The 25,959-nt window shown below is 42.1% G+C and overlaps 2 protein-coding genes across 5 annotated transcripts; one reads left to right on the plus strand and one right to left on the minus strand.

The window, feature by feature from the left end:
• Positions 1-2,924: 2,924 nt before the first annotated feature.
• wdr13 (WD repeat domain 13) lies at positions 2,925-10,739 on the plus strand. Of its 2 annotated transcripts, none has more exons than XM_030422867.1 (10): positions 2,925-3,033; positions 4,449-4,536; positions 4,662-4,893; positions 5,306-5,415; positions 5,674-5,804; positions 5,908-6,215; positions 7,388-7,568; positions 7,718-7,859; positions 7,991-8,109; positions 9,776-10,739. In XM_030422867.1, the coding sequence occupies exons 2-10, from the start codon at positions 4,496-4,498 to the stop codon at positions 9,958-9,960; spliced, it is 1,449 nt and encodes a 482-aa protein (XP_030278727.1). In that variant the 5' UTR covers positions 2,925-3,033; positions 4,449-4,495; the 3' UTR covers positions 9,961-10,739. The 2 variants fall into 2 exon arrangements, with proteins under 2 accessions (XP_030278727.1, XP_030278728.1); XM_030422868.1 differs by having other exon boundaries at positions 5,686-5,804.
• Positions 10,740-15,686: 4,947 nt separating this feature from the next.
• Positions 15,687-21,591, minus strand: LOC115585501 (probable G-protein coupled receptor 173). Of its 3 annotated transcripts, XM_030423912.1 has the most exons (3): positions 20,137-21,591; positions 19,560-19,637; positions 15,687-18,936 (listed from the first exon to the last, which is right to left on the minus strand). In XM_030423912.1, the coding sequence occupies exon 3, from the start codon at positions 18,766-18,768 to the stop codon at positions 17,566-17,568; it is 1,203 nt and encodes a 400-aa protein (XP_030279772.1). In that variant the 5' UTR covers positions 18,769-18,936; positions 19,560-19,637; positions 20,137-21,591; the 3' UTR covers positions 15,687-17,565. The 3 variants fall into 3 exon arrangements, with proteins under 3 accessions (XP_030279772.1, XP_030279771.1, XP_030279774.1); XM_030423911.1 differs by lacking the exon at positions 19,560-19,637; XM_030423914.1 differs by lacking the exons at positions 19,560-19,637; positions 20,137-21,591 and adding an exon at positions 19,062-19,266.
• Positions 21,592-25,959: the final 4,368 nt, after the last annotated feature.

Below are 25,959 nucleotides of genomic sequence, written 5' to 3' on the forward strand. Positions count from 1 at the left end.
GATCGCTGTCTTTGTTTAATTCGGTGGACAACAGATGTGAAGTGTGTGAACAGAAGTCAGACGCACACGGACTGCCGTAAGAAATTGTTGTTTATTTGAGTGATTATTTACAAGAACAGTGTATGGACTGTTAGACAGTCTATCGTGGGATGAGGGGGAGTTCTGGGGGAAGGGTTTGGAAAAGGGGTTGACAAACAATTTTTCTTTTGAGCTCAAAGCGATGGTCCGGTTTTAACCTTGAGTCTGTTTCTGAGCATCCGATAAGCCAGAGTGGACAGTGATGAGGAAAGGGAAGCAGAAAGAGGTTGGAAGGAACAGAGGTGGAACAACAGATGGTGATGGATGGAGATCAGGTTCACTTTCTGCCTCTGTGAGAGGTGAGCAGATGCTGTATTGGAACTGGCTGCAACCACGGCCCGGTCTGCGGGCTCAGGGGGGGAGGAAGTGTGGTGCGCTCAGCCCTGTTTGCCCCGGGGGCCGCCATGTTTACGACGACAGGACCCCAGCAGTGTCTCCAATGCCATCTTCACAAATGCCTGGAAGTTATTGCTTCTCTCCCTTCGGCTGTCCTGCGAGGGGATGAAACACAGACAGATACCTTCACTGGGGACACAGCAATCACAGCATCTCATTTCCAGACACAGAGACGTCCTTATGGCGTCCCGAACCACCGCTGGCCAATACCAGTTTGTCACATCTTGGACACCGTGGCGTCTGTGTACAGGTTTGACTCGCCGGGGTTTCGAATAACACGGCGACAAAGTGTAGGTTCATTTAAATGTTTACCTCCTTGCTTCTTGTTATCATCTCCTTTCTGATCACCTTTCTTCGGCTGCTCTTTAGGACTCTGAGGTTGCTGTGGAATGAAAAGCAAACAAATAAAGTGAAGCAACAAAAAATGTACAGACTGAGGAGAAAATGAGGATTTCTGGACTAGTATTGTGATGATTCTCCTACCTTGGTAGCTGACTTCTTGTCCGACTTATTACCTGAAAAAGTGGAAACAGTAAGTCACTTTTGCTTCATTTTTTTTTTCTCTTTAATGAATCAACAAATGTTTATTGAACATGCAGCTCCTCTGGTATCCACATGAATTAAATAAAGGTATTTAGTGGAGCTTTTTTTTTTTTCATGTAGCTCACCTTTCGTTCCTGGCATTTTGGCTGTGCTCCAGAGCTGGTGCAGATTTCTGAGAATGCAGTGCTTAATGTGGTGTTCAACTCGGTCATTTATGGCCCGTGCTTGTGAATGGCTCTGTCACCGGGGCCCCTTCGAGAAAGAGCGCCACGAACAAGCAAAGAGCCCCGTCAGCTGAGCAGCACGCCCCGCAGCCCTGCAGGTCTTTGCTGAGCCAGGCGAAACCTCAGAGCTGACCTTGTAATACTGCCATTGTGAAGCCACTGGAACTGTGTGCTCACCTATTGTCCACGACAAGAAAGCATTTTCATCATGTTACTGGCAGCCGATCGCTGGCTTTTTTTTTTTTTTTAATGGTATACTAGATCGGGGATAACTTTCTTTCACGTTTTGAGGATCAGGATTTTATCCTCAGAAATGAGATTCTGATGATATATACGACTATAATGAATCAGCCTTCCGGGCCGGCAGTGTAGGAGTAGAGAGTTATAGCAGGGATCATTAAGTGAGGCTCAAATGTGCCATGCTTAGCATTCTTCATTGTGTGGACTCTAGTAAAATATTGCTGATATTAACAATTGATTATTTTGCTCTTGGAGGAGCACAAAGGTCCCTGAAGGCACCACACTATATGTGATTATTAGTACTTTGGGACTGAAGACATTTTTGACTTATGAACTGGATCAGATATTCAGACTACGGTGTCACTAATGGGTGCAAATGTAGTTTTTTAAATTTGTTTTTACATTTTTATTTTATTTGTTTTGTTTTGGTTTAATTTGGGTATTGTGTCTCCGGCTCAGGGGGGCTGTGTTGTGTTTGTGTTTTGTGTTTGTGTGTCTGTTCTTTTTACTCCCTGGGCTCCGGTGGATTGTTGCCTCTCTTCTGTTTCACCATCTCCTGTATCTGTACTTCTGTAAAATTTGATCCCTTTTCATTCTGATGGTTTTTCTTTGTTGCTGATTATCTAGTGCGGCCTGCCCTCCTTCAGGTCACCACGGTAGAATGGAGGATACACACTTATTCACATATATTTTCTATATGATTTCCTCATATCAGATATTCTGTTGGTGACATTTTGGTGTGTTTTTTTTTTCTTTCCTGCTCTGTTCATGCGACATCTGTTGCATGTCTGCTCTGTCTGTCCTGGAGGAGGGATCCCTCCTCTGTGGCTCTCACTGGAATCGCAGGTCTGAGGACAGAGGACGTCGCTCACTGTACAGATTGTAAAGCCCACAGGGGGAATGTGATTGTGATTTTGGGCAATATGAATAAAACTGATTTGATTTATCCCCTGGAGTGTTTGTGTTGAGTTGGATGATGTCTGGTGTGTTCAGATGTTTTGTGACACAAGATGATGGTGGGTTCACTGACATTGTTGTTACTTTGTGCTTGTGTGTAAAGACAATAGGAGGGAAATTCATAATATAAATTCATGGTGCAAAATATTATGGGATCGCTGAATAAAAGTAATTTCAATCTGATGAAACCATGATGTACCAATACTCAAAATGAGTCAGGGATGCTCACCTGATTGTTTACTATCATACATATTAGAACTTTGATTTACTTTGTTGCAAATATATATAAATATACATTCAATTTGACTTTTGTTGCACATCCATGCACATGCACATACAGTTTGCACCCATATCTCACTATCCGTCACTAACACTGAGTCCCGTACATCAAGTTTGTGTCTGTTGGTTTGTTGCTTATCCCAAAAACCACTCACACTGTGGTCGCTTCCTTAAATTAGATCCAACAATAATTGATGTAAACGCTGTGAATCATCACCCGGATCCATGAAGCTCCACATCAGGAGGGGAGGCGGGCAGCTGACGTACTGTCATGTGACGTGACAGACAGAGCAGCGATGGAGAAAAGCTAAGGAAGGTGAGCCGTTTTCTCACATATTTATCCGTTTTTCTCTGTTGTTTTATCACAAATAAAAGCTTTATAGGATAAATATACTTGCTAACTGATGGACTGTCTGTGCGTATTTAGGAATAAATGTAAAACAGCGTTGTTATGCGAGGACATCGCAAGTGATGTTGTGGCTAACCTGCTAATAGCTAGCTGCCGTTGGTTAGCTTCGTGACGTTAGCTAGCTGGCTAGCTGTCAAGAAGGCTCTTGATGCTGCTCGCTGTACGCAGGCAACAGAAATACAAATAAAAACATAAACCACTTATTCTTTACCTCCATGAAACTGTTTCAGTTGATTGTAATTAATATCTCCGAGTGACATCGTAGAAAATAACAGTAGCAAGCTGTGTTTCCAGGTGTGCCATTAGCTAGCTTCTGCTGTATCACTTGACTCAACGTTGTAGATGAGAGGCTGAGGAGGATGTTTTTAAGATTCACGATTATTATGTTCTTTTCTTTGTCATGTTTTTGTTTCCTTGCATACGTAATAAAACGGAATGCTGTTCCTCTCAGCTCATAGCAGTGCGACAGGAGAAAACAAGAGAAAGACACCATTAAATAGCTCAAATGTTGCTGTTTAAAACACATTTAAAAACATAACAATAAGTAGCACTGTGTGGTAAAATGCAGTTCAGTCAGAGTCCAGCTGTGTGGATGTAAACTCATGTCATCTTCCTATCCTCCTCTATTGATTTTATTCCTCTATTCATCTCTATTTTGCATTACTCTCTTTTTCTGTGGTTTCTGCCTGTGTTATGACTTTAATTTCTTTTACTTGTAATGACTCGTTTTGTGTTTTTCTTGTTTTTACCTCACCTTAGACCAGGCTTCCTTGTATTTGGCCCGACTGTTGAGTGTTCATTCTGTTACATTTTCTTCCTGAGTTTCCTCATATGTCAAAGCGCTTTGTAAACTCTTTTTGATAATATTAATAATGATAATGCACATATTTATATAGCACCTTTTGTAAAAAAAAATAGAGTTTACAAAGTGCTTTGTCGATCGAGTCAAAGCAGGAAACTCAGGAAGACAATATTACAGAATAAATCCTCAACAGTCAAGCTTAAGTCTAAAGTGAGTAAAAACAAGAAGGCAGAACAGAAAATGTAAAAAGACCAAATCAGTCATTATGTGTAAAAGGAATGAAAGCAATAGAACGGGCAGAATCACAGAAAAAGAAAGAGAGAGGAAAAAGTAATGCAAAAATGGAAATAAATAACAATAAATTAAGAATAAAATCCATAAAGACGAAGACATGACATCAGATTAGCAAAAAAGAATATGGGCAGGAAAAATGATAAAGGACAATAAATAGATTAAAGAGAACAAATTAAAGCAAGTATACATAGTTAGAATATGAACCGACTGTTGTGTGTTTTGACAGGAATCTGCCCTGGCAGTGGATTCCTCTCTACCCAGAGTGCTTGTGGAATGGCAGCAGTTTGGCAGCAGGTTTTGGCAGTGGACGCAAGGTGAGACTCAACCATGCAGCAGCCTTTAATAGTCTAAACTGATGAAGAAGCTATCCAGACGTGTAATTGCTTATGGATCAGTTCTGAGTTATTGTGTGTGCCCTGTCACTTCTTTCCCTCCTCAGGTACAATGCTTACCGCACGCCTACCTTCCCACAGTTCCGAACTCAGTACATCCGCCGACGCAGCCAGCTGCTCAGAGAGAACGCCAAGTGTGGCTTTGAGCCGGGGCTGCGCAGGCAGTACCTGAGGCTGCGCAGTCAGCTGCTGGCCCTGCGCTACGGGCCCCTGTCCGAGCAGAGCAGCTTCAGGGCCAGCAGTGTGCGCAGCTCCCGCACCACACTGGACCGCATGGAGGTCAGACCCAAAGAAACAGAAAGGGCAGGGATAATAGAAGAGAAGGAATAGGAGGGGGGGGGGGTGTGCTGATTTGGAAAAGGAGAAGTAAAAAATATCTGAGAGTTGGAATTAAAACATACGGTAAAACGTATTGGAGCCATCTGGATGGCTATATCATCCGCAGCATAGCCAAACAGCTCTGCGGTTGCCCATGCATATTAAGCTGAGCAGCTTGGTTGAAATGGCTGGCATTGCTCATGAATATATAATTTAGAAATGCATGGATATTTCAATGAGCTTTTTAGAATTACTGGTAGTTACTTAATATTTATTTGTGATCACACGTTGTGTCTTCACTTGCACTCACTCCTACGAGGTTCTGTCTTCCCCTGCGGCTCCCCTCCCCTCCCTCCCCTTTTCTCTTTGGCAGGACTTCGAGGAGGACCCCCGCGCCCAAGGGGCACGTGGTCACCGCCGGTCTGTCAGCAGAGGCTCCTACCAGCTACAGGCCCAGATGAACAGAGCTGTCTATGATGAGAGGTACCCAGAAGAACACCACACACACATCTTCAACTTACATCCAGCCACTTGTCTCATTGCCTTGAGCAAATGGATTCTGTTTGATTTAGTTCTCCTTTGAGTTATGGCCTTTTGTTGGGTTTGCTGGCTGTAATTCTGGTGTGTTGCATTCGGCAATGATCAGATCTCTCATATTGAGTTGTCAGCTGTAGGCAAGGCTTGTGAGGTTTGTTGTATTGATTTTATGCTTACAATGGCGGCTTTTATTTCTGGCCGCAGGCCTCCGGGCAGTCTGGTGCCCACCTCAGTGGCAGAGGCCAGTCGTGCCATGGCAGGAGACACAACTTTGAGTGAAAACTATGCTTTTGCTGGCATGCACCACATATTTGACCAACATGTAGACTCTGCTGGTAAGTAAATGTTTTTTTTATTTTATTTATAATAATTATTTTTTCTATAAACTATAAGCTTCAACAGTCATTTCACTCCGTCTTCCCATCCTTGCTCTTTCAGTTCCGCGGTTGCAGTTTGCCAATGACGACAAGCACCTCCTTGCTTGCTGCTCACTGGATGGCTCCCTCTCCATCATGACATTATCCCCGTCGCCCCCCAGTGTAAAGGTGACCCTGAAAGGTCACGGAGGTCCCGTCACAGACTTCGCTTGGTCTTTAAGCAATGACATCATTGTGTCGACGTCACTAGATGGGACTCTGCGCATCTGGAACACGGAGGACGGTCGGTGCATACGAGAGGTCAGAGACCCAGAATCCAGCGAGTTGCTCTGCTGCACCTTCCAGCCCATGAATAACAATCTTACTGTGGTGAGTCCTATTTATCAATTTTGTATTTATTAGTGCTAATTGAGGAATACCACAAAAAGATATTACTAATTTATGGGTAAAAACATTAAAAATCATCTATGACTAGAAAGAAACTTGGGTTTGGGTTTCCCTACTTATCCTCCATATCTTTTGCGTCCTCAACATTAAAATGTATGAGTGAAAATACACCATTTTGTTTTAAGCTATTTTTATTATTACGCCTTATTTTCTTTCTCACCTGCAAATCTCTATTCTGTGTTTCCAAGAAAGAACCCAACGGGACATCAAACACAAATAATTGTGTTTGAGTGGTTGAGTTCAATAGTGGCTGTTTGTGTCATGGTAAATCTGTGAAAATGGTACATTTGACATATTGTGTTCAGCATTTTGGAAACAAGTGAGGTTTTGCTTTGCTCTAGTCCCCGTGTACTTTTAAAACAAACCCCAAATCACTAACGGTGCTTTGCAGCTTGTATTTCATCTCCCACATACATAAAATGGTGTATAATTAATTAACCACATGCATCTTGTTTTAATCAAAACAAGTGTTTTCACAGAACAATAAAGCGTAGGCCAAACATCCTAGTAATGGCTTTTTATCTGATTCCCAATTACTTCATGCATATTTACACGGTGCAGAGATTGATTAAAATTTTACAACTGAATGCCATCTCTTGTTACCGAAACAAAAGCAGTAAATGTCCGCGATAATTTTGTTTTAACCCAGTTTTTCTACGGCTAACGCACTAATTGATGAGTGCAGAACTAAAACAGAGTTGTGCACAGCAGTTTCCATTTATGGCTTATTAAATGGAAGATGGGGGAGGAGGATATTTATTTTTAATGGAAAGTCAGAAACCAACAAAAATAAATCAAATTAGATGTGAGGAAGAAATGAGTATCTCTGTGGTTTGTACTTGTTTAACTGGCCTATCTAACAGAGCAGACCTGTGTTAGTCTCTTCTGCCTGAACACTAGATGACAGTAAATACTTTCCGTTGGATTACACAGTTTCTAGTATCAGATCTCAAAGGAATATCTCATATTTTACAGAGCTTAACCTCAATGCTTTTTACTAGTCTAAATGCACCAGCCATTACTACAGCCGGTCAGTTTGTCAGTGTTCCACTATGGAAAAAATGAAGCTCCTCATTCCCAGTTTTATGGTGCAGGTGGGAAACAGCAAGCACCACCTGCAGGTGGTGAACATCTCCACTGGGAAGAAGGTGAAGGGGGGCTCCAGTAAGCTGACAGGCCGCGTGCTGTCGCTCTCCTTTGATGCTCCGGGGAGGATCCTTTGGGCCGGTGATGACAGAGGGAGCATCTTCTCTTTCCTCTTTGACATGGCCACAGGTACACTCAACATTTACATTTTGGCAGAGTGCAAAGTATAACTGAATCACAAACGATTGTCAGTTTTTGTACCATGCATTAAATGGAGTCTCTGCTTGAGAGGGTTGATGCCGGTCTCTTCTGTTTCTGCCTGCCCAACCCCCCAACAGGGAAGCTGACCAAAGCCAAGCGTCTGGTGGTGAGTGAAGGCAGCTCCATCTGCAGCATATCTGCTCGGTCCTGGATTAGCCGAGAGGCCAGAGACCCCTCCCTGCTGATCAACGCCTGTGTCAATAAGCTGCTGCTGTACAGGTCAGTCTGTAAGGGCAAATCCCTGTTTATGAACAGGCAGTTTCGTCTCCGATGTGCTGAGACATAATTCATAACCCTCTTCACTGGTGTAGCATGTATGTGAAGATGTATTTACATTTTTGTGTCGGCAGGGTGGTGGATAATGATGGCACACTACAGCTGAAGAGAAGCTTCCCTATCCAGCATGGTTCTCAGATGGTTCATAGCATCTTCTGCCCCCTCATGTCTTTCAGACAGGGGGCCTGTGTGGGTAAGAAGTCTTCCTGTTCCTGTTGTGACATTTGAGGAGAAAATTAGGCAAGTCATTAGATGCTGCAGTCAATGTGGAGAAAAGAAGCGCAGTAAAGCATTTTGCTGCTTCTGTATTAAAAGAAAAACAGTAATAGCAGTGTTTCAGCAATAAAGACACAGATCTTATTAGCTTAATAGCTTGTATGTATTCTTTGTGAATTTGACTGCTTTTTGTAAACATTAGAATTATCTAAAATCTGTAACTGAGTATATAATCAGTTAAACAGCAAGTTGTTTACATGAGAGCAGTGATATGTGACACCACTTAACCTCAGAGCTTCACCTCACTCGACTCTCCTCACCTTCATTATTTCCGAACAACTGTTCATTTTATTCAAGCCCTGACAGTGATTCAATTATCAGGTTTGTGTCTCCAGTTAACAGAAGTATCACACTTGTAAAAATACCCTTGAAAGTCTTCAGTTGAGGATGTGTTGTCATATAATTGTTACACAAGAAGCTGATATTTTGCAACAAGGTCGGTTAAGGACATGAACTGACAAACTGAAGGAGGAGGTTTTGTGGCTTAACTGGGTTCCGATCTTTATCTTCAGAGTGTTGAGCAGCATCGCATAATGTTTTTCTTGTTTTTTTTTTTTTATCCACTGCTGGAATTTCAAACGCCATATTGTGCATGCAAGTGTTTTTAATGGCCTGAATTTTATTTTAAAACATTAAAAAAACGAATTGACTTAATCAACAAATTGTGAAGAAACAACAATGTTGACATTATGGCCCTGCCTGTGCTATCTCGTAATACCTCTTGTACCACTAGAGGTGACAGTCTGATCGCCCCTGTTGTCTCAGATGGAAGATCAAAACTCAAGATCTCAAGAAAGAATAGATTTTTACTCCTCTTCCTTACTAAATAGAAAAAAACAATTGTAAACTGTTCGAAGTCAACATAGATGAAAACAGTCTTGGTTTGTCTTTCCACAATCACCTCTGGTTTGGTTAAAATAAATCCTCAATTCAGAGTAAGCTATGAAAATGCTGCACCTCTACACGCCATTTTCGCCTGCTGCTGATGCCTGACTCCCTCTCTCTCTCTCTCTATCTCATTTATTCTGCTTTATGTTCTCCCGTCCCCACCAGGGGTGTCTTTTGTCCCAGAGTCATAATCCTGGTCAGAGCTACTGCAAAGCACTTCATTAATTTATTCTCTGCCTTAAAACTGGCATCTGTTGCTCGTATAGCCTGTGTCCAGTCCTCGTCTGGTGTGCGCTGGAAGAGTCGTTGACTGAGTCTGTAGCCTGTGATGACTCCCCCGTCATCTGAGGTTGCAGTGCGAGCAGACCCCAGTCAGCTACTAGGGCCACTTAGCTCAACAGCTAATTGAGCTACTTGCTAACAGCAGGTAGTCGCTACATTCATAGACGGCTACAGTAAAGAGTTATGCTGCCCCATATAGCTTTTAAAACTACCTTCGAATTCTGTCCATCTTTTAAAAATGACACCATTTTAGATTTATTTTTGAGATAGTTCATGGCAGTGTAGACAACTGAGATACTCCCTTTTAATCCGAAAGCTTTTAATAACCCATCCATCATTTATTTATCTCGTTTGACTTTTATTTCTCTTCACCATTCATCTTCTCGGTATTATATTTTTTCCCCCTAACACAGTGACTGGCAGCGAGGACGCCTGTGTCTACTTCTTCGACGTCGAACGCAACACCAAGGCGATAGTGAACAAGCTACAGGGCCACGGGGGACCAGTGCTGGATGTCAGCTTCAACTGTGACGAGAGTTTACTGGCATCTGCCGATTCCACCGGCATGGTCATCATATGGAGGCGGGAGCAAAAGTGACTGATCCACCAATAAAAGAAAAATGCTTCCATCCGCTGCCGCTCCGTAACCGTCCAATAACCAGTCTGTAGATTTTCACTGGAATGTAACAGGCTGCATTAAACGTTTAATTTAATGATACTCAAGTGCAATCAGATAGAACACCATGTTGTGTAGGTGGTAGGGATGTCTTAGAAATTCAAGGGGTGGGGGGGATGGGTTGTGTGTGTGTGTGTGTGTGTGTGTGTGTGTGTGTGTGTGTGCGATCTGTGTGTGTCAGTACTCCTACAGCTGCAGCTGAGAAATTGCTTTTCAACAAAGAAAGAAAGAAAGTAAGAAAGAAAGTAAGAAAGAACTACTCCCATGCATGTGTCATGGCTTACCTCTGACTTGTATGGATACGACTGAATTTATGTTAAGAGGATACAACGTAATCTTCCAGAAAAAAAAAAAAAAAAAAAGACAGATCCAACTCTTTGCATCACACTGACAGTCCCTCTGGCATAGATCTAGTTCACTATTTATGTAACTGTTATTCAAGCAGTGTAATCAAGTGTAGTAAACCCGCCTTATTTGCTGTCAGTTCTGCAATTGCCTGTTTGCATTTGAGACCCACGTGCATGACATCGAACTCGGCATCAGTCGGTAGGCATATCAAATCGATCATCACAAAAGACAGGTGTGTTTTTAACAATGTGTTTGTACTTCTGTGTGTGAGTGTGTATATATTCAGTTCATGCTGGTTTGCAGATTCACATAATTTATTAAACGCTCGTACGGAATAAACTACTGTAACTGTCGGGAGTCTTTGTTTCTTTTTTCACAAATTGTATTTAGGAAAGAAATGGAGTAGAGCTTAATGTAGTGTGGTGGTAAAAACCGACTGTGTAGGAGTGTGTTAGTCATTGTGTGGGTCCTTAAAATCTACACAGGATTCCCCCTACATCAGTGACAAAAATATGTGCAAAAATGTACCGTTGCATTTGGAGCTGGGTTGTGTTTCCATATTATGTATAAGATGATGTTTTGGTTTGGGATTTTGATTGTTGTAATGTTGTGTATGAGCTTATATGTTGTCTTTTTTATTGATGTTCAATAATATTTGACCTTATTACTGTTCTAGCTGAGATACAATAGTCAATTTTCCGGGGCTGTTTGGCCACCAATCATGATCATCACATAGAAAATGATGTCGTAAGCCGTGATAGCATCGTGGTGTTATGGACTGCAACACTGGTCAGTTGGTCGGCCGTCCATCAAAACTCAATACTTTAGTTTATGAGCACCCACAAAATGAATCACATTCACATCAACCTCAGATGCACTTTGTGTGTATTGATGATGAGCCAACATCAATATGCCAACATGATAAACTAAGATTGTGAACATGTTAGCATGCTGACAGCTAATTTAAGTGTTGGTTTGATTGTTTTGAAATTGTCTAAGAACATATATGTTGTTTTATGGTGCTAAACATTTTATTGTTCTAAAATATTTTTCACTGTTCAGGGTGTTCTAGCTGAGATAGCTGGCTGTTTGGCCACAGATCATTGTAATAATATTGAAAATGAATCTAGCAATGCTAGCAGCTGCAACTAAGACCCAGTATTTTGGTTTATGACTAACTGCTAAGATTGTGAACACGTTAGTTTGCCGGCATTTGCATTCAGACAGGATTTTGATTGTTTTGTTACTACCCAAGGGCTTATATTGTTTAATATTTTGTCTCAAAGATGCTAACGTCTCATAATATTCAATCTTTTCAAGGTTTTCATGCTAAACTAAGATTGTGAACATGGTAACATTATTCCAGCCACTTAACATTGTCACCATGAACATGTTAGCTGACTTATTTTTAGCATTTTAGTCGGGATCTTGATTGTTTTGGAAGAGTGCCTCTTATTTTTATGGTCTGAAAGGCTTTAATTGACCTGACTGGATGATCACAAATCATGGTAATCATATTAAAAAAAAATTATGTTATAAGCCATTGTGGTCGCCACATTGGTCAGTTGGTTTTTCAGTCCACCATTAACCAATACTTAAGTTTTTGACCACCTGCAAGATTGATGACATTCAATTCAACCTCGGCTGTACTTTTTGTGTATTGCTAATCAGCTAATATAAGAATGCCCACAACCTTAACGAAGATTATGAACATGGTAAACATTATATTAGCATGTTAACAATGATACCGTGAACATTTAGCCGAGATTTTCATTGCTTTAATAATATCTAAAAGATAGACCGTATATTTAATGGTCTTAAAGGCTTGAACGTTCAATAATATTTGACTTTTTCAAGCAGTTCTAGCTGAGATAAAATAGTTAAATGCCCTGCCTGATAATCACAGATGTTTTGGCAATGCTAGCAGTGTGGCTTTATGGATGGTAACACTGATCAGCTGATCAGAATAGAATGACTTTATTGATCCCAGACTGGGAAATTATTTAATCATTTATTTAATCAGTACCACTAATGACGTTTGCTTCAGCTGTACTTTGTGTGCAGTGTTAATTTACCAATATAAGCATGCTAACATCCAAAACTAGAATTGTAAACATTTTGTGTAGCCAAGCCTTTTGGCCAATCTAACATCATCAATAATTCAGTTTTCAGTTAGGCCTAATTAGATCTCTTTATATTGTCGATATCACCAACGTACAGTTAGTTGCTTGTACATTAATATCCACAAACTATCAAGTTCATCAGTGGTTCCCAACCTTCTGTTGGCTTGTGATCCTTTAAAAACCCACAGACGTGTGACTCCTCGTAGTCTTAGTGTTGATATGAATTAAAGCGAGGAGTGATTTTCATTTCCAGTCATTCAGGGTTTTTGTTTCATTCGAAGGTTTAAAGGCAGCCGAGGTGAAAAAATCTAGCGTTTGATAAAAGGACAGCTTAATTTAAGCAATATATGCCGACGTGGTTTTGTTCAGCTGCGTTGTCTGGTGACCCGTCGAACAGCCTATTTTTTTTATGCTCCTCGTCGGGTCCTGACTCCCAGTTGGAGACCAATTAGGTAGATCACAACCGCGCAAATCTTTTTATGTTCGAGGCGGATAACGTTAGCGTTGCATTGTCACTCTAATGTATCACGGCAATGCGTCGTCTTACTCTCAGACTTTTATCTCCAGACATTTGCACTGTCACAGATTCAGAGAAAGACATTCATGAATAACTAAAAACTGCAGAAACAGGTTGAAAACGAGAAGGACACCGTGACGCACAGTGTGCATAGGAAACCCATGCTCTTAACGTTTCAAGCACATTATGTATGATTTATGCACAAACGCGGCGCCCTCAGACTTGATTGTTTTCCCCTCAAGGTTGGTAAGGGTATCGTGACGTACAAAATGTGGCTGTGTGGGAGTGAAAGCGCAGTGAATGGTTTCTGTCTAGGAAGGTCAGGACGAGGCTTTGTTCGAAAACAGCCAGGGTGAAAATTACAGGAAATGATATTTTTCTACTAAACTTCCTCCCCGTGTGAACCTGAGCACCCTGATCGGACAATGCAACAAGGCCTCTGCAAAGAAAAAAAAAAAACTGTGTGTCCTTGGAACATACAGTGGGCGAGGATAAGTTTTCTTAAATGAGTAAGACAGCCTTTGTCGCGGTGCATCTCGGAGAGAAGTGGGAAGACGACTAAAAATACGCGCTTTAGAGGAATCTTCAACATCAGTCCTGGTGAGACAGAGAGGCACAGTCAGATGCAACCTGTTAAACCTGGACTATTTGTATGGGGGGGTGGTTGATGCTGCTGCTCACTATGGAAACATCTTTTTCCATCAGCCACAGTCTGAGTGCAGAAATAAAGACAATGGAAATTATCTCTCATTCAAATTCAAAATGTAGGGGAATTGTTCGTCGAGAGAAGACGCACGATCGCGTGATGGCTGCATTTCAGTCGGGGCCCTAATTGAGATCGAAAACTATTATTTTTCTTCTCGCACTTTCCATTTCCATTTTTTTTTATAGCAGAATCGTGTAGCGCGGTTGGGTGCATTGTGTTCAGATTCAGTACAATGTTGCACAAGTATTTTTATTCATTTAATTTATGTTCCCGGAGATGCAGATGAGTTAACAACATTTAAAATCATTCTATTATCAGCGGCAGTGTTTTTTTACTGGGAAAATCAACTTTTGTTCATCTAAATATGGAACCACAAGCATTCTGCATGAGTTTTAAAGAAGAACGTTTGTTTTTCTTCATTTCTTGTCTTTGTCACCTTAAAAGCACCTTTAGGTTTACACAAAACCTTACAGCTCGGCATTTACATTATTTTACATTCACTATTCCTGGATTTTATGTCATGTTAGATGTTCCTTTCTTTAAAATGTCCATATGATGTGGAAAAAAAGATTAAAAGATCACATTTCAAGGTCCTGCTTTGGAGCATCATCATCAAACACTAGTTTAAAAGTCTAAATGTTAGTGAACATCATCTTTGGAGCTGACAGCGGTGTAAGTTTCTTCTTGAGCCCTCTCGTTCTTATTCTTTCCTCTGTTTGTGCAACACATTCCAACGACCTTGCAATATATGTGTTGATGCTTCTTTGTTAAAAGCGAGGCGAGATGACTACTGAAGGTTAGATAACACATTATTCCTCTTACAAATGAAAAGTTGAACTCATGAGAAATAAAATGCAGCCTCGCTAGATTCAGCTCAGATGACAGTGTTGCAGCCACGTCTTCACTTGGTTCGTCAGGCCTTTGACCAGCAGCTTGTGGTGGCTAACATTAGTTAATGATAGAAAACTTTATATAACCTTATATGACACTGCTGAGTCTTTTTTTTTTTTTTTTTTACTTTATGGTACTTCTTTTTTATCAATGCTGCTGTTTTAGTATTAACCATTATCCAGTCATTTCCTTTTATCAGCCCAGTCGTTGAAGCAAAAGGTCATAAAATGTTGGCAGTTAACCACGAATATGTTCAAGTACGTTTATGTCATAGGCTCTGTACCATGTTGACATTTCTGCAAAAGTTGTCATATCAGCTACACATGACATGTTTATGACCTGGTCAGCATGTTGGGCGGTCGTAGAGTTATAAAGGCAAGGAGCCTGGAAAGCCAGTGACCACAGTCTGAGACTGTGTTTCAACATTTTGTACTGTGAGCTTTAACGCCACTGGATATTTTTAAGGAGACCTCGGCATCTCTAGTCATGTTTGTGGCGACCTAAACAGGTATTTTTAAACCAAAACATGATCTTCTCCTGACCCTAACCACGTGGTTTTTTTAATGCCTTAACCCAACAACAGTGTTGTTACAAGAGAACACAGAAACTGATCCTTGGTTTGCAGAAACATGCACAGACAACAATTGTTATGGCGATCTGGTCTGATATCAAGCTAGCAAATATAGTCTCCCTACTGCGAGAAGTTTTAAGTGTATGATGAGGTTAAGAAACTCACGTTTGAGATTAAGCCACATTTTTTGTTTTCACAGTTATTCACTTCAAGCCTTGCTGGAAAATTCCAAATCAGAAAGTTCTGTCTCCACAGAGTTTTAAAGCACTTGAGCAAGAAGAAATCCAAAATTCTTTTGACTCTGCCGCTTGGTCAGTGCTCAGCGGGGAGCAAAGTGCAGAGACCATTTCGTCATTTCATGCAGTGAAGTGTACAAAACCTAGCTGATCATAAGTGAACCCTAAAACAGCATCTAAAGTGGCCTATTTCCTGTCATGTGCTCCCCACATGGGGTCCGGTCGGGTCAACATACAAGGCGGTCATGACTCAGAATTGCATCAAAAGTAGAGTCTTTATTGTTGAGTGGACAAAAGAACCATCTCAGTTAAACTGTACAGTTAGAGAATATAATCTCGCGAAGGAATGCCAGACGTAAAAATTATGGACCTCGGTTCACGTTTTCACTTCGTCTTTCAACATCTGTACAAGTTGTAATCCACAGTCTTGAATCTATGAAATGCAGTGGGATGCATGCTAATACCGTATGCTGTGCAAGTGTCCACGTTTAGAAAAAATCGACTGCACAAGTATATCTATGCCTGCACATACTGTAGGTCTGACACTTGTATTACATGAATCTTTAAATTTGGAGAGACGACTTAACGTAGTCTAAGCCGGCTGCCGAGCTCCAAAACATCTCCAGAGCCGGAACACGTTTAGGTTTTTCTGAGCTTACTTGTGATCCAGGACACTCCAGACGGTGACCTTTACGTTGAGGGGGAGTAAAATATAAGAGGGCCTCGTTAAACATTCAAGTTTCCTTTTCGCATTAAGTGCCACTTCATTTCTTCTTTGCCTTGTGTTAATTCTGGAGAGAGCATAACAGTACTTTAAAAACATTCCCAAGATCATCATTTTGCAAATAAATATTCTTTTTTTTTCTTTCTTTTTTTTTTTAACGACGCAATTTACATCATCATTCAAGTCATTAAAATCCTATGGCCGTGGATGCAATGTACAAGTGTTGTTTTCTAATTATTCGGTCCCCCTCCTTTTTCTCATTATCCGTCTATAGTTCACATTTGCTTGTACACCACCGTTAAATAACCAGACTACATTTTCAGTTTTACGGAAATCCATTTAAAGGATAAGTTTCCACATGATGATTGTTTTTCAATTTTGCATGATTTTTGAGACACCAAGATGAGGCTGCTTTCATACCGACTCAATATTACTGGAACCTATTCTATCATCGTGTTTTTTTTCCCCCTCTCAGCTTCCTCCTCTCCTCTCCTCTCCTCTCCGCTCGTTCTACCTCTTCCTCTCACGCACACATACACACAATTGCTATATAAAAACACACAAGCAGGAATGTACATTCCTGTACAGTCTATACAATATGAAATCAAGTCATATTTCAAAATAGTGTCATCTGCTTAACATGTATAGTTTACAAATAAAGGAAAACAGGCAATTATTTTTTTTATATGATACAAAGAAACCTGACACGCCCTAAATCAAGTCCAAAAAAATCAAGCATGTTAGGGGCTTCTTGGGTTCACAACAGCTATTTAAATGTATCCAAGGTTATCGGGTCCATTCGATATTCTGCAGTCTCCTTTGAATTACATGAAAAGGCGTCCGGGGGTGGTCTATAAATCCATTCAGACCCCTTTGAGTTCCTTGATGTGTTTCAGAGTTAGTAACGCTCTGATCAACACTTTTCTATTCACAGTCCGCAGCACATTTTCTTCAAGGATTTAAACCCTCCGTGTGTCTGTATTGTGCCTCATGTGACACAGAAACTAATTCTCAGTTGAAAGCTCTGGGGCGTGTCCCACTGAAATAAGGCAACATTATTTTTAAAATGGCATCTGTCACACTTTAGTCGGAGTGGTGATTTTTTTTTTTTTTCGTGATCTTTCCTACTTTAGTCATCATACAGTACATCATCAGAAATACAAACCACTTAAGGGTTAGCCGAGGCTTTTTTTCCCGTCGCCTGGCTCGAACCTGTGCACCTGACACATTTACTCAAATATCAACATTCTTAATGAAATGGCACTGTGCCTGCATTTGTTGGCAAAAAATTGGATTTTGTTGTGCAAAAACAACAAAACAGACACTTAATCAAGGTGCGTTACGCCACGTCTAGTCTCCAGACCTCCCCCTTCAACACCTGAAACATTCACTTCAATAAGGTCATAGCTTATCACATGATGCAGTAGGCCTCATCCTGGGGCAGGTGTTGTTTAGTCCTCCAGTAGGTGGGCAGGTGAGCTCGCAGCACTTTCCTCAGGTCCTCGTTGAGCAGGAGGCAGAAGATGGGGTTGACTCCGGCTTGGGCGAAGCTCATCCACACCGTGATGGAAAGGTACCGCTGAGGGATGGTGCAGGACTTGACGAACACCCTCCAGAAGCACGCCACGATGTAGGGAGCCCAGAGCACCAGGAAGAGCAGGGTGATGGTGTAGAACATCCTGCCCAGCCTCCTCTCTGACCTCACCTCTTCCATCCCGAGCAGCCGCCGGTGTTGATTGTGTAAATTTTGCCTGATGCCCAACAGAGTGGGTGGCATGGGACCACGACCGAACCCTGCAATCCAGTTAGCTGCGGCTTGACCCGTGGCCCCGGGACCGTGGAAGGTCCAGTTCTGGCTGATGGCTGGCACCAGCTGGACCGGTTTCATCTTGCGATGCCGGTACTCGAAGAGCAGCAGCTTGGCGTAGAAACCGTGGGTGGCCAGGACCACCACAGCCAGCATGAGCATGAAGCCCAGGGTGTCGTTGGTCTTCAGGTAGCGGTGTTCAAAAATGCACTGATCCTCATCGCGGATGAACTTGTACGTCCCCACGTCGAACACGGGTGGGAACGCCATTGCAACGGCCAGAGTCCACACCATGCAAATGATGGCGGCGCAGGTCCAGATGGTCATGCGCTTGGCGTAGAATCGGTGGTGGGCGATGGCAAGGTAGCGGGTGACGGCGACACAGAACAGCATGAAGGCAGCGTGAAAACAAAACAGCACGGCCATGAAAGCCACAACTTTACAACTCAAGGCACTGTAAGTCCAGGCCGAGCTGTTGTGGACGGAAACCAGCACAAAGGGGAAGCACGCGGCGGAGCGCACTGCATCGGCCAGGCACAGGTCCAGGAGAAAGAAGTAGGGAGCCTTGTGGAGTGTCCTGTCTCGTAGGACCAGCATGGAGACCAAGAGGTTGCCTACGAGGCTGACACAGATGATCAAACCCAAGAAGACCAGCTTAAAGTAGGCAGACACATCTGTGGCAGAGATCCCTCCTCTGTTGCTGCTGCTGTCGCTGCTGCTGCTGCTGCTGCCGCCTTTTGCCAGTCCGTTCTCCATCACAGCCAGCAAACTGCCGGGGCCATCGATGGCAAAGCTCTGGTTAGCCATTCTATCCCCTCCCGCAAGAGCCTGCCCGGTTCGGGCCCTCTTAAAACACACAACCGATCCTCCTACTGCCGTCGTCTCCCACGGCTCTCTGGTCTCTACAAGGAGAGGCCGCGAGGGTCTTTTCTACACGACAGACTCATCTTTCCTCTTTGTCCACAACCTCACCACCTGTGAACAGAGACACACATTTTGAGGAATGGAAAAAAACAAGATGTCTGACGTGCTTGTTGGGCCTAGAGAGAGTCCAGCAAACGGAGAGAGGGAAGACAAAAAAAAAAAAAAAAAGAACTTACATTTAACAGCATTGATATATAAGTGCTGTGTCGGGCTACACGGTGGAAATATCTGCCTTCCTGTTTCTCTATGGCTTCGGATCAGATCAGCAGCTCTACAGCATGCCAGCTCCTTGGCTCTCTCAGTAATTACCTTGCCCGTTGCTAAGATACAACAGCTCACATACTTTGTGCAAGTGTGGGTGTTTGAGTGAATGCATGGGGGTGTACAAGGGGGGGGGGGGGGGGGGGGGATGGAGCAGACACAGTACAACCAACACTGGGCATGTCCAACTGACGGAGATGTTGTAAATGAGCAAAGAACATTTTATGCTTCTTTTCTTTTTTTGTAGTCTTCCTTTTCTCTCTCTCTCCGGTGCGTATGTGCGTGACAGTCCGTGAAAAAAGAGCAGAGGGATGTGAATGTGTACCGTTCACATTCTCATTACAAATGTGAGGATATAACGGAGCAGAGCAGGCAGCCATTTGGGTTTTTTTGGGTGTTTTTTTTTTACGTACCTCGGGCCTGTGTGTGAATGTCTTTTTCTCAATAGGAGGAGGAAGTTATCAGTGTGATCATCACACTCATGCCTCCATCTTTAAAAAAAAAAAAAAAAAAAGCCTTTCTGTTAATAAACCCACGATTGCAGACGTGAGAAACGCGATAAAAAAGCAATACATTAGAGATGCAGCTTCCTCTTTAAAAAACACACACACACACATCATTTACAGGCGCGAGGTGGTGTGAAAACAAAGCTGTGGCTGTCAGGGTGGGCCTCGTCTATGTAGGCCGTGAAACACAAATATGATCTGCTGGTAACTGTGGGGCTTGTGTTTTTTTTTTTGTTTTTTTTTCCTCCACATATGCAACAACCCCTCTGCCACCTTGACAAACATCATTCCACCTTTTTTTTTTTCTTTTTTTTTTTATTGATGGCTGCCATGTCAGCTAGGCCCCTAAAACACTGACAGAGTAGGGAAAAATGGAAAAAAAAACAATCAAATAAATAACAGATGAACAGGTGTCAAAATCACCTCTGTTGTGTGTGTGTGTGTGTGTGTGTGTGTGTGTGTGGAGACAGAGATGATAACCTACCTTTCATCCCCTCATCTTTTTCTTTTTTTCTGTTTCTTTTAGGGAGGGATGTGCTTCTCTTCTCTCAAGGCGGAGAAAGGAGAAAAAAAAAAAAAAAAAAAAGCCAAGAAAATGATCCCAGTCGCTTTGTTTCACTGTTTGTCAGACGCAGACACGAACACATAATAAAGCCTCATGCTCTCTCGCTGTGCTCTCGGGCTCAAACAACACCTGTTATGCATTAAAAAAAAAAAAAAAAAAAAAAAGAGGAAGAAAAAAAAGAAAAATCCATCCATCCATCTATCCATCCATCCGGAGGGGAAGCCGACATATAATAAACATAAAGGTGGAGTGATATGTGATAATCAACAGCTGATCGTCGAGCAGGGCGAGAGGATGGAGGAGGAGGAGGACTCTCTGCCACAGATATTAAAATGAAAGAAAAGAAAAAGAAAGAGAAAAGAAAAAAAAAAACATCCACTGCCACCCCTTCTACAGCTTCATGGAGGAAGGGAGAGGGGATGTGTTCATCTGCCGTGTGTCTGAAATATCATCCGAGGGAGGGAAAAAAAAGAAAAAAAACAGATTCTGTGTTGCATCGCGTCGAGGGATCCGGATCTCCTAGAAGCCTAGAAAACACACGCCGCGAAAAACATACATCTTGTTTTCTTTTTGTTTTTTTTTCCTTTCTCTCTCTCTCTCTCTCCCTCTCTCTCTCGCTCCTGCTCGTATAAATCCCAACAACAAAAAAACAAAAAAATGATGTCAGATTCTCAATGCTTATAATAAAACCCACCCACAGACGGCAGAGAGGAGAAGAAGAAGAAGAAGAAGAAGATGAAGATGGGGAGGAAGAAAAAAAGGAGAGATCGCGCAGCCCCTAAATGAATCGCCCTGGCGTGTGTGTTGGCTCATGGCACCAGAACAATTAGTCCACACAGACAACAGCCTCGACACGTCTCCTGTTCCCATCGTCCAGTCACGAGAGGAGGAGGAAGAAGAAGAAGAAGAAGAAGAAGAAGAAACAGAAGAAGAAGAAAAAAGGCGATGTATTTACCCCCGAACTGTCAATATGCAGTCTTTTGTTGTTTTTTTGTTTGCGTTGCTGTCCGGCGGAAGGTGGACTACATCTCAACAGTCCACAATACACACAAAATAAATAAATAAATAAATAAAAAGCCCTCCATGACAGAACGAATGCATTTCTGACAAATCCAGCGATGTCACGAGGGGATTCACATCGCCGACCGCTGTCGAGATCACGATGCGACTGAGAGGATGGTCATAACGATGATGATGGTGGTGGTGGTGGTGGTGATGGTGATGAATAATAAGAATACAAAAAGGAAAAATAACAAAACGGCGCGGCTGGATTAGGCGAATTATTCCTGAATAATCCCAATTATGGCTGCTTGCAAGGAGGCAGCTCGCACATTCACGGAAACCGTCGGTTTTATTCGGGGAGAGGGAGAGAGAGCGAGGGAGGGAGGGGGGAGAGAGAGGGGGAGGGGGAGAGGGGGGGGAGAGGCAGGGAGGGAGAGAGGGAGAGAGGGAGGGGGAGAGAGGGGGGAAAGAAGGATAGGAAGAGAGAGAGAGAGAAAGAGAGAGAGAGCTGCTGAGCCATAATAACTTGAAAGGGATGTTTAATTTTAACCCCCTCTTTTTCTCTCCATCCGTCTCCCTCTCTCTCCATCCATCTCTCTCTCTCTCCCTCTCTCTCCCCCTCTCTCCCTCTCTCTCTCTCTCTCTCCCTTCATGTATGACGCCTCTGTTGTTTCTCTTCCGGCTGTCAACAAGCTGTGTGCTCACTGGTCTCCGGACTGACTGGACCCCACCATGATTCAGAGGAAAGGCCTGGCAGGGCAGCAGCAAGGGATTCTGGGTCCTCTGGAGGATCATCGGGCCTCAACATTTCCCAAACAGAACACATTCTGGGATGCCGTGTCGTAGGCAACTGGACGTGTTTCAGGTATGATGAAGATCACCTGAGAGGCTTCTTCACTTCCAACCAACTGGAGGGGAGTTGAGTCAAACCCCGAGCCTCATCCTCAGAAGGCCGTAGGAGGCGTATGCTTTACCAGGAGAGCTATTCATCAGCTTTATTACACGCCATGTTTTGGTCATTAACCTTCATCGGGTAGGCTGATGATCCAGCGTTGGATGAACAAAACTGACTCACCCGGGCTGCTGAGGTTGAGGCTCGGGGTTCATATCCATCATGTAGCTTTTGCTGCATAAAGTCACATTTGGGCGTCATAAAAACTTTAATTTTGAACCCTGTAAGGATGTTACTTAGACATCATTAATAAACGTTGGGGAAGAAATATGATTCTTACAGGACATTATGTCGTCACTATCAATATCCAGACCTTAACGTCTGTATAAGACACAAATGACCTCCTATTGTTTGGAGACATCACGTCCTGTAAGAATCATACGTCTTCCCCAACCATGAACATTGAAAAGATGTAAAAAAAACAACACAAAAAAAACCTTTATTCTGCTGTCTTTTAGATGTTTTTGCGTCACTATGAGTTTGACAGTTGTGCTTCTGAGTAAAATAACTTAAATAACTTAAAATATCTCTGAAACTGAAACTCTGCCGGACATTGTTCAACATTTCCACTTTCAAATCTTAAACACTGAGTCATAGTTGATATACTAAACTACACATAATATGCAATCTAGGCAATTTAGGCCCTGTCAAGACAAATTTCTGTATATTAGAATGTTTATTTAGAGAATTTCTCTGATACAATCAACAGTTTATCACCAATCATGTGTCCCTGGTCGTGTCTAACAAGGTTCTGTAAGTCCTATAAGAAATATAAGCACATTTAGGTCAACTGTAGTGGATGGTTGGCACAATGTTGGATATTTAAACTCATCATTATCTACATGGTTAAAAATACAATTTATCTACATTATTCACTTACGTCGTCTGGTCTCGTCTGACAGGTTCTGTGACGGGACGGACTCCGTGGATTGAGTCGATGCAGAAGTCGTGTTTGTATTCTTCTATTAAGTTTTAATAAGAGGTCCAATTTTATGATTTTCATTAAAGCAAAGCCCAAACATCTCTTCCATTCAATAACCTCATTTCAGAATCATTTAATATAAAAACATACTTCATTCAACGATTCATTAAAATGTCATTTAACAATAACGCGGTGTTTGTAGGCTACCCCGGAGGAATGTTGTATGTTTCTCTTCAGGTTGAATTGCAGGAAACATAATTAATTATTTCGCTATATAACAAGCACTCAGGGGTAAGCTCCCAATTCTGTTTCTTTTTTTTTTATTTCCAGGAGATTCCTTTATTACAAAACTCATAATCTTTCCTGGTTAATTTAACCTCACACACACCGTGTAAAGCACCCGGTGGGCCTGGTACAAGTTAATTTGCTTCACAGACTCATGTTGTTTACCAAAAAACATAAAGCCTTACCAATGGGTAATAATCAACCACATTACCTTCAGGACCGCAGTCCAAAAACAAGAGGAAGAGCAATATAACTATAGGAAAGTCAATTCCAATGTATAAAATAGTAAGTTTTTTCTGTTAAGTTGCAAAAAGGGACCGGACCCAGTTCTGTTTTACAACCCTTGAGTTGTCAAATGACAATAACTGGACCTTTCTCTTTTGATTTTAAAAGAAAATGTTCAAACAATGTCCTTGTGTTTCTTTTAAAAGACAAATATGTATGTCTCTTTTTTACAACTTAAAGTTAAAAGTGAATGTTTTATTAAATTAGCTTGAGAATATGCAGAATTGTGATGAAAAGACTAAACAGACATCTAACTTGCTCCACGTTTGGACTGAAACAAATGTACCAACCAGTCGAGTTTGGGCTAAATGATGGCGGTGAGGGACCAACGGCAGCTGATAGATATCACAGCTGGTAACTCTTTGTGTCCAGAGACATGTTGAAGGAGAGAATATTATAAAAAAAACCAACAAGATTTATCTTCTGTTGGTTTGTTTTTTGTTTTTTTTTGAAGATGTTATTGAAGTAAGAGCTGGCACTCCTCACTGTTTCAATCCCATTCAAACAAGCTATAAGTGATTTCACACTGGGCGCGAAAGAATAGAAGAAATATCCCCTTAAACTGCTGTTTGGTAACAATGTCACAAAACCCACAGAACCTCTTTTGAAATCGCTGCTTCAGAGGGCTCCCAGCGGTGCGTCGCTTAAAACGGCATTCATTATTTTTAAAGTGAGTATCTGCGGAGGAATTCACACTGATTATCCTCCTTGGGTCAGTTTTAAGTCCGCTTAAATGTTTAATACATTCCACACTTACGCTATGTGGCCGTCACACAAAGTAATCGCTACCCTCTTTTTTCCCTCTTCTTCCTCTATGAAATGCAAAGTGTCCTCTGAGTAATGATTTTTGTTTTGAGGGCCAAACACATAATCCACAAAATCCAACACCATCCAAGGACGTTTGTTGGTTTTAAATTATATAGCTTTAATACAAGAAACAGTCGATTTATTCAGCAGGAAAACGCTTTTTTCACTTTCCGAAAGGCTCCCATGATCAAACACAATGTGTGTAAAGGAGAAGTTCACACAAAAATGAAAAATTTGGCCACAAAATCTTTAGCTGCAGCGACTAAACTCAAAGTTGTTGTTGATGCACAAGCTCAGCTGTGCATCAAGGTTGTAAATACACATTTTTCTTATCAGTTTGGGATCTCATGGCTCCTGGAGACTTGGACAACCTGTATGGAGACAATAAATAAGTCCCCATCTACTGAATAACATTGTACATCACCGCTTATTCGTCTTTACTTGGTGATGCTTCTTTATTTATGCTGCTGTTTATACACTAAAGGAAAAAAAGTCTACTCACCCTCATGCCGATGGAGACAATCGGCCACAAAACATTTCTGGAGCTTAACAGCAAAACAAAGTTGCAGCGTTCTCCTGATATAAAAACATATAATGGCTCCATACAGCTCGTTCTGCAGAACCTGCAGTCTCCTGAAGCCCCAGGAAAGAGGTTATTTACACCCCTGACGTACAGCCCCGCTCGTGCACCTACTTTCTTCTGACGATGTGCGCGCTAAGGCTTTTAGCTGAGCAGCTACAGTGAAGATTCCAGCTTAATAAGGGTGTAAATAATGTATTTTCAAACCACATGGACTGGATTACGAACGGACAAGCTGTGTGGAGCCATTTCCTTTTTTTTTGTATATTTCACACCTTGAAACAAGCCCCACATCTTTTTCAGTTGTTTTGAAGAATGCTGCAACACTTTTTTGTTTGCTCTGAAGCTCCAGAAATGTTTTGTGGACTAAAAAAAACCCCCCCCCCCCCCCCAATTCCATCAACGTGAGGACGAGTAGATAATGACTGGATTGATCTTTTTTGGGTGAATTGTTCCTTTAAGGTATCGGCTCTGCACGGCTACAATCAGAAATAGTCTTTGACATCTCATCGTGCAGCATCGGGAGGAGCTTTCCTGAGAATTATCAGCCTTCAAACAGCTAATCTCACCCTACAATGGCCAGTGTGTGCTCTGTAGTCTAGCATGACACCGTGACTTCAGTGCAATGCATGACCTTTGGCTTCTATCCGCGGCTCCGGTTGCTGTTTGTGTATTTCCACTTCAAGCGAGGGCTGAATGCGCACCAGAGACAGAAGCTCTAAAAAGGGCTCTGATGTTATTTTTGTGTGGTGTCAGTCAGTCGCTCTGCAATTTTCTGCTCCGCTCCGCGCGACGGTGTCATTACCGCGCGCGAAACTGTCATACACGAATAATTTCTTTTTTTTTGTTGTTGTTTTTTTTGCAGAACGGATGAAAAGAGAGCGAAACGAACAAAGACACAGAGCGGCG

Source organism: Sparus aurata, chromosome 7, assembly GCF_900880675.1.
Source record: "Sparus aurata chromosome 7, fSpaAur1.1, whole genome shotgun sequence".
In the NCBI taxonomy this organism is placed as follows: Eukaryota; Metazoa; Chordata; class Actinopteri; order Spariformes; family Sparidae; genus Sparus; species Sparus aurata.